This window comes from Cryptomeria japonica, chromosome 7 (assembly GCF_030272615.1).
Source record: "Cryptomeria japonica chromosome 7, Sugi_1.0, whole genome shotgun sequence".
Lineage (NCBI taxonomy): Eukaryota > Viridiplantae > Streptophyta > Pinopsida > Cupressales > Cupressaceae > Cryptomeria > Cryptomeria japonica.
The window spans coordinates 433,472,429-433,484,520 of NC_081411.1; the positions used below are offsets into that span (position 1 = coordinate 433,472,429).

Here is a 12,092-nt window from a genome sequence, read left to right on the forward strand (position 1 = left end):
GCAGGTTCACTGAAAAGGACGGCCAACAAGAACTGCATGACGAAGAACCAGGAACATCGAAGGTCCAGAGAAAGTACATAGTGTCGTGGAAGGAACACTAACTTGACACACATCATGAGGCTAATGTTGTGGAAGGAATACTCATGTGACAAAGGTAGATGGCAAACAAAGGCAAACAACAACCCCTCCCATGACACTTTATAATGTAGTGCATGTACAATAAGGCACAAGATGTGTAAGATCTCAAGTATACAATGCATAGTGGCACTTTATCTCAGTGCGTTTGCATAAAGGAAAATGCTTACAAAAAAATGTTTATAATGATCAGAAGAGACATAAGGTTAGAAATATAGAAAGACCAGCCAAAGACGTGACATCCTACTCAAAGAAAGAGATCCCAAGACCTGAAACATCCAAGATATTCACCAGTGCTAAAAAGTTAAAAAATGAATAAAATGTACCTAGAGCAGAATCTGGAAAGAAAACACATATGACTGGAAATTACACAAAACAATATTTCCAACGATATAAAGTTTTCGAAAAACGGAGTTTGAATGCTCAAGTTATGTCTCCCATAGTGAAAAAAGGAACCTCTGGATTTGACAGCAAAAAAACATCATTAAAAATGCAAAATAAAAAATTTAAACCTCCAGATCTGTATAGAGCTCGGAAAAAGCTTTCCGACGATATAAGGTTTTTGAAAAAGCGCCTCCGTATGACCAAGTTATGGCCAAAAGAAAAAATACCCCTTTTAGGGCATGAAGAGGGTAAAATAATAATAATAATAATAAATTTTTATTTTTTTTTTCACGAAAATTTTCTGATGCATTTGCAGATATAGCCGTACGGATTTTTATGCCTCATAAAGCGTGTCAATGAAAAAATCATGGCCTAGATGCCCTTGTCATTGAAATAGGTCGAATTATATATCAAAATGGCTTGAAACACCATTTGAAAGCCAACAGTGAGGTCTTTTTTAGCCCAAGCTGCTCTAAAAAAAATTTTAATGTTTTTTTTGACGAATTTCTCGAAATTCGTGCAAAAAAAGACAACAAAAAATTGTCCAGAACCCAAATTTGTCAAAATTTGACAAATTTTATATGGAAATGGGGGTTTTGGGGCATTTTGAGCTCAATGGTGAGGTCCATTTGAGCCCAAAATGATCGGAAACAAAACAACTACCCTAGATCCAATACAAAAGCTTTGAAAAAGCTTAAAACCCTCTTCCAAAAAATCTTTTGAAAAATCAAGAACAAGTAGCAGTAGATGTAGGCTCTGATACCATGAAGAAGTTGAGGAAATACAACTTCAGAGATCCCAACAACACCTGCATGCAAATACCTATCACAAGAGAAGAATGGAGGCACATAAAGCAAAAAAACATAAATGCTCTGAAGAAGAAATTATCATTCAGGGGGAATCAATTGAATCAAAAAGTACAATACAATCCTTATAAAAGGATAATAGAAACCCTAAAGGTGTGCAACCCTAAAGAAACCCTAAAGGGATAATGTGTATTTAATAATTATTAAATACCTACAATATTATCAAATGCCTAAGTTTAGCTTAAGCGTAGAGTATAATAGATTGATAATTAAATAAATGATTATTAGCTAATACAAGATAACTCTAACATATTATTTACTTACCCTCAAATCTCAACGAATAAAATAATAGAGTAGGAATAAACATAATATCTAATTACTCAATTAGTAACAAGAGAATGTAATAATATAATAAACAATAAATTAAATCCCAATAACATAAATCAAAGACAATATAAATAAATGCTCCAATTAAATATAAAACCATAAATAATATAAATAAATAAACAAATAATTAAATAATATTATCCTTGCAATCACAACTCCCAAGAGGGCCAATCATAACAAGGGGTAGGTACATAAATAGTAACAAATAAATAAAACAACAGTGCAAATAAATAAATAATCAAAACAATAAATAATTAGATAAACAATAAATAATCCAACAATAAATAAATAAACAATAATCAATAAAGAAGATAAATAAATAAATGTACGGACAGACATAAATACCCATTCACTAATTAAACAATAAATAAATAATAATCCAATAAATCAAAAGCTCAAATAAAAAATCAAAATCAATATAAATAAATAATAAATAACCAATAAATAGATGAGCCAAAAATAGATAAACAATAAACAATAAACAAATACTTAAATGTACAGATCTAATAAGCATAAATACTCAATTAATATAATTCCACCAATTTAATTTTTATTTAATTATAAACTCTCGGTAAATAAATATGTATAAATATATTGTATTCGTAGTAACCATTATTTAATAATTTACGCCAATGGCTATATGTAGGAATTGATTAATTAATTTCTACAATTCCAAATAACCAATAAAATATAAATCCATAAAATAAACATTAATGAGTAATAATTCTCCAATAATTATAATAATCGCACATTAATATTAAATATTAATATCATTTATTGATTTAATTTAATACTTATAAACTATATAAATCGATTAATTATTAATTAATAAATAATCACAAACCTACAAGGCAATCTGACATAAGGTTGAACGACATACCACATGACGCAGACCAATGACTCAAGCCAAGACACTAATTGACAAGGGTATCAACTTAAGCCTAGTGTATGAAAGGGAAACACATGCCATATCCAACAACTTGCCATTGGGATAAAGACACGCTCAGACCTGTGAGACCAGGTGGAGTCGATTTCTGGTACCTACAATCTTGCATCCACCACTAAACGCAATACAATATATATACAACACATATACATCATAAATGATCAGACAAGTGATAGAGAATCACAACGTCATATCGTGCTCGCAGTGAGTGGTATGACATCATCTGTAATCATGAAGACACTAAAAGATAATTACAAACATCGTAGCGTCAACTCAGTCATCATAATCATAGAGTAGGGTTAGTGTAATCATAATGCCATCAAAATCCTATAAGAAATGTGATCCATCATGAATAATGATCAAATATAGATCCATCATCATATCTAATACAATCATGAAATAGGGTTAGTACATAACATGATACCATCAAATCATCATAGAGTAGACTAAGCTATATCAATATATTCCTTTGATGTACAAAAAGACAAGATGAATCAGGGAGGGGCACTGCACACTAGCTATTACAGACATGAGGGTTAAATTATTGCTTGCATTTACAATCATCTTCAAATGCGTTGTGTTTACAACAGATCTATCATTCTTCATGCGACGAGCTTTCACCATGAATTCAATTCCATCTTTAAACAAATGATACCTGTTATGTTCCTTGTAGAAAATGACCTTTCTATCATACAAATAAGGACTTCCTAGAACCATCCCGCAGATGTCAAGCGGAATTACATCTAACTCTACCTTATCTACCAACTTGGATGTGATTGCAAATCGGAGTTTACATTGTATTGACACATGTAACTAAGCATTATCATGCACCCAACCCAATGGATATGGTTTATGATGAGGTGTTGTTTTTAATCCCAATTGTTTAACAACACATCCTGAGATTAAATTCACTTGTGATCCACTATCTATGAGTGTATCAATTATGCCTAAAAAATGTATGAATGTGTTTGCTGAAATTGCTTCCATGATTAAATTTCCTCACAAATTTACTAGTAATGGTTATCATTAATAAAAACATACAGTTATGAATTATAAATATTTTATTATTTATGAGTTATCATAGTGTAGGTCTCTTGAAATCATATTTATTATTTGAAAGTTTCATGATAATTCATTAACATTAATAGTCTGGTATTTGAAATGATCAATAATAACAATTTAAAGTATTTTTGGGAATTTAATTTTCTTATTGGTATTGTAATTTGGTATTTGAGATGATTAATAATTAATAATAATTCACAATATTTTTGGGTGTTCGGATCAATTGGTTGGTGTTGGGTGTATATCAACAACTAATCTGAATTTAAATCTTTAGAAGTCTATAATTTGATGACATGATAGGTACATTTTATTTGGTCACCTACTTAATCAACAAGTGAAAGTTACACAGATAATTTTGTTGACATGAACAGTACAACTCAGTTTATTTGGTCACCTATTTAACCAACAAGTGAAAGTTACAAGGATAATTTTGTCGATATGGAAAATACAACTTAAGCTAAGTTTATTTGGTCACCTATTTAACCAACAAGTGAAATGTGTAATAATAATTTTGTTGACATGGAACATACCATTTAAGCTATAAAGAATAGCTTTGTTGACATGGGACGTATAGCATAAAACTATAAAAACTAACTTTGTTGATAGAGGAGGTACAATTTATCCAATCACCCAATTAACTAATTGATAAAAAACTTATTAAATAAGTTTTCCCTATTACAATAGTTTCAGTTTATCTAATCACTAGCGGATAAGATTTATACCCCTCCCCCAATTATTTAGACGCAAGGCCTTCAACGAAAGTCAATGCACCGTTTAGAATTTGTGGGGGTGAAAAGTTAGTTATAATGAGCTAATAGTACCCTTCCCCTATAATTGATGACATGATAAGTACACTTCATTTGGTCACCTACTTAACCGACAAGTGAAATTTATAAGGATGATTTTGTTGACATGGAACGTACAACTTAAAGCTAAACTTATTTAGTCACCCATTTAACCAACAAGTGAAAGTTTTGAGGATAATTTTGTTGATATGGAATGTACAACTTAAACCTAAGTTTGTTTGGTTACTCATTTAGCTAAAAAGTGAAAGCTGTAAGGATAATTTTGTTGACATGGAAACGTACAGGTTAAGCTATAAAAAATAACTTTATTGACATGGAAAGTACAATCTAAAGCTAAAAAAATGACTTTATCGATAGAGAAGGTACAATTTATCCAACCACCCAATTAACTAATTGATAAAAATTATATATAAATTTTTTCCCCTGCTATAATAGTTTCAGCTTATCTAATCACCAATAGATAAATATTTATAAAAAAACTATACCCTCAATTATTTAGATGCAGGGCCTTCCCCACATAAAAGTGGTGTGAGAACAAATCATATCGTTTTGTGCGTACTAGAAGAATGCAATGCGCGAGGTGTACGAAGAAGGAGAATAGGAGTGGACCGAAATATAAAATGCGCATTTAGTACTGAGTTCATTGCATGAAGATTTACTTTTAGAATATTTTTATGTCGTTGAATCTATTCTGTGAAGGCTTACAGGAAGCGCCAAAAGAGAAGTATTTTAAATTCAATGTGGCTGTCCAACTTCTAAGTTGCAATGAAAATATCTCTATTCTCAATAATGCCCATCACGCCGCCGCGGGATTCGATTCCTGCTTTACATCATCACATTAACCTGCTTTAAGCGTACCCAGATTCGATTCTTTGCCTTTTCATGATATGGCGACAAAGATATTATTTACAAAAACACCTTTTTTTCTGTAACTTTGACGCGCAGGTGAGCGGGCAGAAACAGAAGAGACTGGAAAATGTCGGTTTCGTGAGTGAGACGGAAGAGAAAAAGCTAAGGCTCCACTTCGCTGCCCCACTACCTTTGTTGATGTTTTTGTTGAAGTTTGATGAGGGAGAAATATGAACTACTTTCCCCTCTGCCAGTCAATTCTTCATGACTGCCCTGCTCAACAATGATTCCATCGGCAATCACAGCAATTGAATCCACGTTCTGAATGGTCGTCAATTGATGGGCTACAACGATGCTGGTTCTTCCCCCCATTACCCGCTCCAGAGCTTCCTGAACCATCATCTCCGACTCGCTATCCAATGCACTGGTCGCCTCGTCCAGCAGCAAAATGCTTGGCTTTCTAATGATGGCCCTGGCTATGGCAATCCGCTGCTTCTGCCCGCCCGACAGCTGAGCCCCTTTGTCTCCGCTCATCGTATCATATCCATCCTTCAAGGAACTGCACACAAACAAGGCGGCCTCATTAGTCAGATTTTCATCTGCGGCAACATCCAACAGTAACTGTTGTTTCTAGATCAAATTGTGTGAAAGTTTTTTCGATCCTACTGCTGTTTTTAGATTAGATTGTGTGAGAATATCTTTTATGGGTACTGCTGTTTTTAGATTAGATTGTGTGAGAATTTTTTTATGGGCATCTCTATTTCTGGATGATGTTGTGTGAATTTTTATGACGACTGCTGTTTCTGGATGAGGTTGTGTAAGTTTTTTTTCATGAATACTGTTGTTTCTGGTTAGATTTTGTGAGAGTTTTTCGTAGACACTATTGTTTTGGATTAGATTGTGTGAATAATCTGATAAAAAACTCTCACACAATCTAATTTAGAAAGAGGCAGAGGCACGATAAATGCTATAGATTGTGCCTTATGAAGTTGTGGGCGTTGGCAATCTTGGCAGCTTCGATCACTTCTGCATCGGTGGCATTCTCCTTTCCATACAGTATGTTGTCTCGGATGGTTCCTCCCAACAGAGTGGGCTCCTGTCCTACCAGAGCCATGTGCTGTCTCAGAGTCCTCAGATTGTAGCTCCGGAGATCGTTGCCATCTATGGTTATGGTGCCGGTGATGGGGTCATAGAACCTCTCGAGCAGTCCTATAATGGTGGATTTGCCCGACCCGCTCTGACCCACAAGAGCCACGCAGTTTCCTGCTGCTATTTTCAGACTGAAGTTTCTGAGAACCATGGTGTTTGGTCGGGACGGATACGCGAAGCACACGTCTCTGGCTTCCACATTTCCCTCAATCCGGTCCGGGCTTATTACCCGTGGGTCATCTGGAATTATGCGGCTCTTCCTGTCTAGGATGGCAAAAACTGACTTGACTGCGTTGGAACCTTTGGCTATGTCGCTGGTCATGCTCCCTGCCTCTGCTATCACTCGCCCGGTGCTCACCAGGATGAGAAAAGTTTTGATCAGCGCATCAGAAGTGATGTACCCATGATCCACAAGCTTGCCACCGTACCAGAAATCGAGTGCCCATGTGCAGAGAGCCAGAGATTGGCTTGTTCCCAGCGCTAATCCGGCAAACCAAGACTGCCTGGGGCTTTCCTGGCGTGGGCCTTGTTGAGTGCGTTCAAACATCCGGAGAATTCTCTGCTGGGATGAGAAAGCAGTGATGGTGCGGTGATTGGCCACTGCTTCTGCCGCCAGTTGGCTCCCTTCTTCTTGTGCTTTCAGTGCCTTGGCTGACATGGCCTTGAGCAGCACCTTCCTTGTGTAGAAACATGCAATTATCAGCGGCTGCACGGCAATCATCAAGATGGCAAGCCGCCATGCTATAATCAGTCCCATTGTAAACGCGATTGTGACCGCAGACAGCGTCTGGAAGACCAGGGACAAACGATCTCCCACAAGAGACTTTACCTGCATCAACACATGTAGTTTATTAATTAACCCAATGTTTTTGCATGGCGAAACAACTCAAGAACTATTCTTTGGATCACTGAATGTATTCTCAAACGTTGAGCTTGACTGAAAAATATACACAGCTTAAATCTGTGGATTAAGAAACACTCAGCTTAAATCAGAAGCTTATCTGCTGATTAAAAATAAATAAATAGTTTATATTAGAAGCTGAGCTGTTGATTGAAAAACATAAACAGTTTAACCAAGAAGCTACACAGTTTAAATCGAAAGCTTGCTTGCTTACTACATTGATATACACGGTTTAGACCAGAAACTTATCTAAAACATGAACTGAAAAACATACACAGAAACTTGCTTACCACATTAGCTTCCGTGGCGAGGTGCGAGCAGATTGCACCGCTTGAATTTTCTTGTTCGTCGAACCAGCCGATCTCGAAAGACAGGATTTTGTGGAGCATGCGCTCCCGCACTCTTTTAGTTAGGCATTCCCCCATGGCCGCGAAGTTGTAATGCTGAACCACATTAACCAGGAAGGAGAAAGCAGCCAAGGCTACAAACACAAGAGTATATAATCTGGTCTTGGATTTGATATCGTCGTGGTCACGGAGAAAGAAGACGGAGACCATGTTTGCGAGGACGAAGCAATACACAGGCTGAACTGCTCCAAATCCAACCGCACAAACGGTCCCCAACAGAGCTCGCTTCCACTCGGGAGCGTTCAAGAGCAAAAGACGGCGGAACGAAGGAGGAACGGCGGCAGGATTGGCGGTCTGCGCCGCCGAAAAACTTGTCCGACTCGCCCGCATTCCGGCGCTTTTCGATGTGGTCGATGCGCGAGTGTCGTCATCCACGGCTTTCGACGGATCGGTAACTGTGCGTGTCTGCAACTGCAAATGCACCAGTGCAGCGTAGGCTCCGCCGGGTCTTTCTATGAGATCTTGATGTGTGCCGGACTCGACCACGCAACCTGACTGAAGTACTGCAATGAGGTCTGCGTTGCGGATGGTCGACAGACGATGGGCAATTATGACGGTTGTTCGCCCATATGCAGCCTGCTCCAGAGCATCCTGTACCATCTTCTCTGATTGCGCGTCTAAGGCGCTGGTAGCCTCGTCTAGCAGAAGAATGCGAGGATCCTTTAGCACGGCCCTGGCAATTGCTATGCGCTGCTTCTGCCCGCCTGACATCTGCACTCCTCTTTCTCCAACCTGTACAGAACTGAGATTTTTGATGCTGTAAACTGCAAAAAAACAATGCCATTCTGGGAAGGTAAGAAATATCTTGGTTAAAGGTAAGAAATTAGAAGGTAACTGACATGGGTGTCGTAGGCTTCGGGCAGTTGGGTGATGAAATCGTGGGCGTGGGCAGCCTTTGCGGCGGCAATGACTTGATCCATGCTGGCCTCCTCGTTACCGAATAAAATATTCTCTTTGATTGACGTCGCAAAGAGAGCAGGCTCCTGGCTCACCAGCCCCATTTGGGCGCGCAGCCATTTCAAGTTGAGGGTCCTGATATCGACTCCGTCTAGCAGAATATGTCCAACCGCAGGGTCGTAGAATCTCTGCAGCAAAGCGATGGCGGTCGACTTTCCAGACCCGCTGCCGCCCACCAAAGCGACTGTCTGATTCGCAGGAACAGTGAGATTCAAGTCGTGGAATATCTTGGTCTCCGCCCTCGATGGGTATGCGAACTCCACGTTCTTGAATTCGACTTCACCCGCCACCACATCCACAGTTTGTCCCTTGCAGTCCTCCGAATCGATGGCGGGTATTCTTTCCATTATCTCCAGGATTCGATATCCCGCCAGGCATGCCTCCGAAAAGTACCTTATGTTTGGAAGCGCAGTCCCCAGGGCTCTGCAGTATGCCAAAAATTGAGACTTTTATCCCTTTTCATGACTGAAAACAAGAATAAGCAAACAGAGAGTTTTAGTTCATAAAAAGCTTACAAGCCACCGAGAATCGTACAAGCGCCGGTGGCAAAGACCGCACCACCGGATACTCCGTGATACATGACCAGCAAGCTTCCATACCAAGCCAGGAATGCCCAGATTGCAAAAGAGAGCCCATTGCTTCCTATCGCCATGCCCTTGGCCAGCCCCTGTTTCAGACCCAGTTTCACAGTCCCTTCAAGTGCTGCAGAGAATTTGGCCATGCTTTTGTCCTCCCCGCCTAAGGAATACACCGTTCTGATAGACGATACCGCCTGCTCTGCAACATTGCCCGCCACTTTGTATTTTGCATGCATCTTCCGGGTGAGCTCTGTCAGCGTCCGTCCATACATCATTCCAGGAATTATCAGCAGCACGATGAAAGGAAACCCCACCAGCGCAAGCTTCCAGATGAGAAAGAAAGCAGCAACGTAGCTCGTCAAGAATGTCGAAACATTGACAGTAAAATTGGGGACCTGAAACGCCAAATTAATGATATCAGCTTTTCAAGATCCATAATACTTATTGTTTCTGTTTCCTGTTTCGATCGTGCATATTATCAACATTTCGAATCACACTATAATTCAGCATCAAGATGTTTTGAGCTTGATGTTAAGAGCGAGCTCAAAGATAAGATTGCTCAAACACAGATACAATCGAAACCAGAAACAAGAAGAAGAAGCCAAAGGCCAAAGTTAAACAAGCTGGTTAAATTACAAGCACAACTTGGTAAACCAACCATAAACCAACCATTAAACAGAGTATAACAAGTTTCGACCTTTTCGCTGAAAACGTCCTGTATGACAAGGGTGTCATTGGAGATGCTGGTAACTATCTGAGAAGTGGTTGTGGCTTGAGTGTCAAAGAATCCCACATCCTGCCTTAAAACAGCTTTCAGGAATTTCATCCGCAAGCGAGATGCTTGCCTTTCACCAGTCCTTGTCCAGCAAAAAGCCTCTGAAAACCACCCAAAAAAAACCATCGTGTCGAATGTTGTCAATCTCAAATACAAAATGCATTGTCCAAATGGTAAAGGAGAAGACGGATTCATAGACATACCCAAAAAGGCGGCAATCCACAGAGCAGCAGCCACATACAGCAGGCAAATCGAATTCTGCCATCCAAGATCAACAAATCCCATAAAAAACTAGTTTTTATTCTTTCCCCTTTCCGATTTTATCCTAGATAACTGGAAATGATTCAGCTTTTACCTTATTGACGTTGTGAAGAAACTTTCCATCCGAGCCAGCGTTATCCAGCACATTCATGAAATTGCTGAGCACAAGTATCGTAATGGGCGTGGAAGCCCCATCTGCAATGGATCCCAAAGTGCCAAACACCATGAGCATTACATCAACAGAATCAGCATAAGTCAGAAGCTTCCACACAGAGACACTTCCTGATGAAGAAGCCTTGAGAGAACTCCCCCCACTGCCCCCCTTTGGATTTTCGCTATTGGTATCCATGGATTCTTCCTCGAGGACTCAAAACTCAGTCTTGAAGGTCTGTGTTGAGGATTTTGGCTATTTGAAATTGCAAGCTGGGGGTCCTGAGGAGGAAGAGGCAAAGTGGCATTTCGTCATTGCGGGCGTCACAGGGGAGCAGCTACTTTGCTTTAGAAATGCCAAATGTCGGGCGGATTGTTTGTATAATCAGGTGGATTTTGGCATTGAAAAAACAGAGCTCCTCACAAAATTGGGCAACACAAAACAGCACGGCCAGCGAATTGAATTCCATTCTTCGGAAACCGTTTATTACGTTGGAAAGCGTATCTAAGTCCTCCTCATTAACGCCACAGTCGAAGTGGTCGAAAATTAATCAAAAGTACAGCATGTGGACGTCCTTTGCACGCGCATCAAAATTTGTTTGGTGTCATTTGGCGTAGATTATCTCTGTCGGCCATCTGGGGTGCCTGTAATCCAACGCAAATTTAACGGTGGTTATTGAGATCTACAAAACCACACCTCCTTTCTCTCCTCCTAATCATCACCATCGTTTCAATCGCCTGTTTTGCGATGGTCATGTTTTAAAGCAAATCACGGACGATTGGACAGTGGGGAGTGAATAAATAAAGTCAGGAGAACCTGGCAATAAGAAATTGTTTACGTGGACTCGCATTATGCAATCTGTCCACTTCCAGTCCAACATGTACAAGACACATAAATGCTCAAAAGCTTCTTTAAACCTTCTTCACATGCCCATAACAACAATCTCACTGTATCACTTACAAACTTCAGATTTCCTTCAATACGATTCCATTCCCAGATGCCACACGTGTTCGTTGCGCATAAAGACTTCACCTAATCTTTATGCGCATACATACCCACAAAAAGATGTTTCCAAATGCCTTTTGCCAACTGTTTGTTCGCTGCTTTGGTCCTTAAATTCATATTCATTTCAAGCTTTTTGTGTTGCGGTCGGGAGTTCGACTCCCGTAAAGACCAGATTAGCAGTCATTATGAATCTGTTTTCAGTTTTTCGACCCAACAAACAGATTCTTTACACAGTAAGCTAGCTTAATGGGAAATTCTATTTGGGCTTCTCTGGAATCCACTTGAAATCCCAGGTGGCAAATTACGTGCCCACTTAAAAGAATCCATAACAAGAACCAAAATTAAAGCACTAAATGTCCTTTCGTACAAGACCAAATTATAGCAAAATTGAGTTGGGATCTCTAATAATCTTTACTGGTTTAATCTGAGAGTGACTGGTTTAATTTGAGTTGAGTGATGACAACTCACGCCAAAAACACAAATAGTCTGCACAAGTTAATACCGAATCCAGTGGAGGATATATTGTTCTGTTC

General features: G+C 39.2%; 1 protein-coding gene across 1 annotated transcript; it reads right to left on the bottom strand.

The window, feature by feature from the left end:
* Positions 1–5,286: 5,286 nt before the first annotated feature.
* On the bottom strand, positions 5,287–11,419 carry LOC131030398 (ABC transporter B family member 15). Its single transcript, XM_057961209.2, has 8 exons — positions 10,498–11,419; positions 10,346–10,400; positions 10,065–10,243; positions 9,305–9,762; positions 8,672–9,212; positions 7,716–8,564; positions 6,356–7,353; positions 5,287–5,934 (listed from the first exon to the last, which is right to left on the bottom strand). Exons 1-8 carry the CDS (start codon positions 10,750–10,752, stop codon positions 5,562–5,564), a joined length of 3,708 nt encoding a protein of 1,235 aa, XP_057817192.1. The 5' UTR covers positions 10,753–11,419; the 3' UTR covers positions 5,287–5,561.
* Positions 11,420–12,092: the final 673 nt, after the last annotated feature.

What these genes read in the sequence shown, in the direction of transcription:
- LOC131030398 (XM_057961209.2), bottom strand. Translation starts at nt 10,752, where the DNA reads ATGGATACCAATAGCGAAAATCCAAAGGGGGGCAGTGGGGGGAGTTCT. An exon ending in CCGAAGCCTACGACACCCAT is followed by an intron (nt 8,565 to 8,671) that starts GTCAGTTACCTT and finishes AGTTCTGTACAG; the next exon opens with GTTGGAGAAAGAGGAGTGCA. An exon ending in TCGCCACGGAAGCTAATGTG is followed by an intron (nt 7,354 to 7,715) that starts GTAAGCAAGTTT and finishes GTGTTGATGCAG; the next exon opens with GTAAAGTCTCTTGTGGGAGA.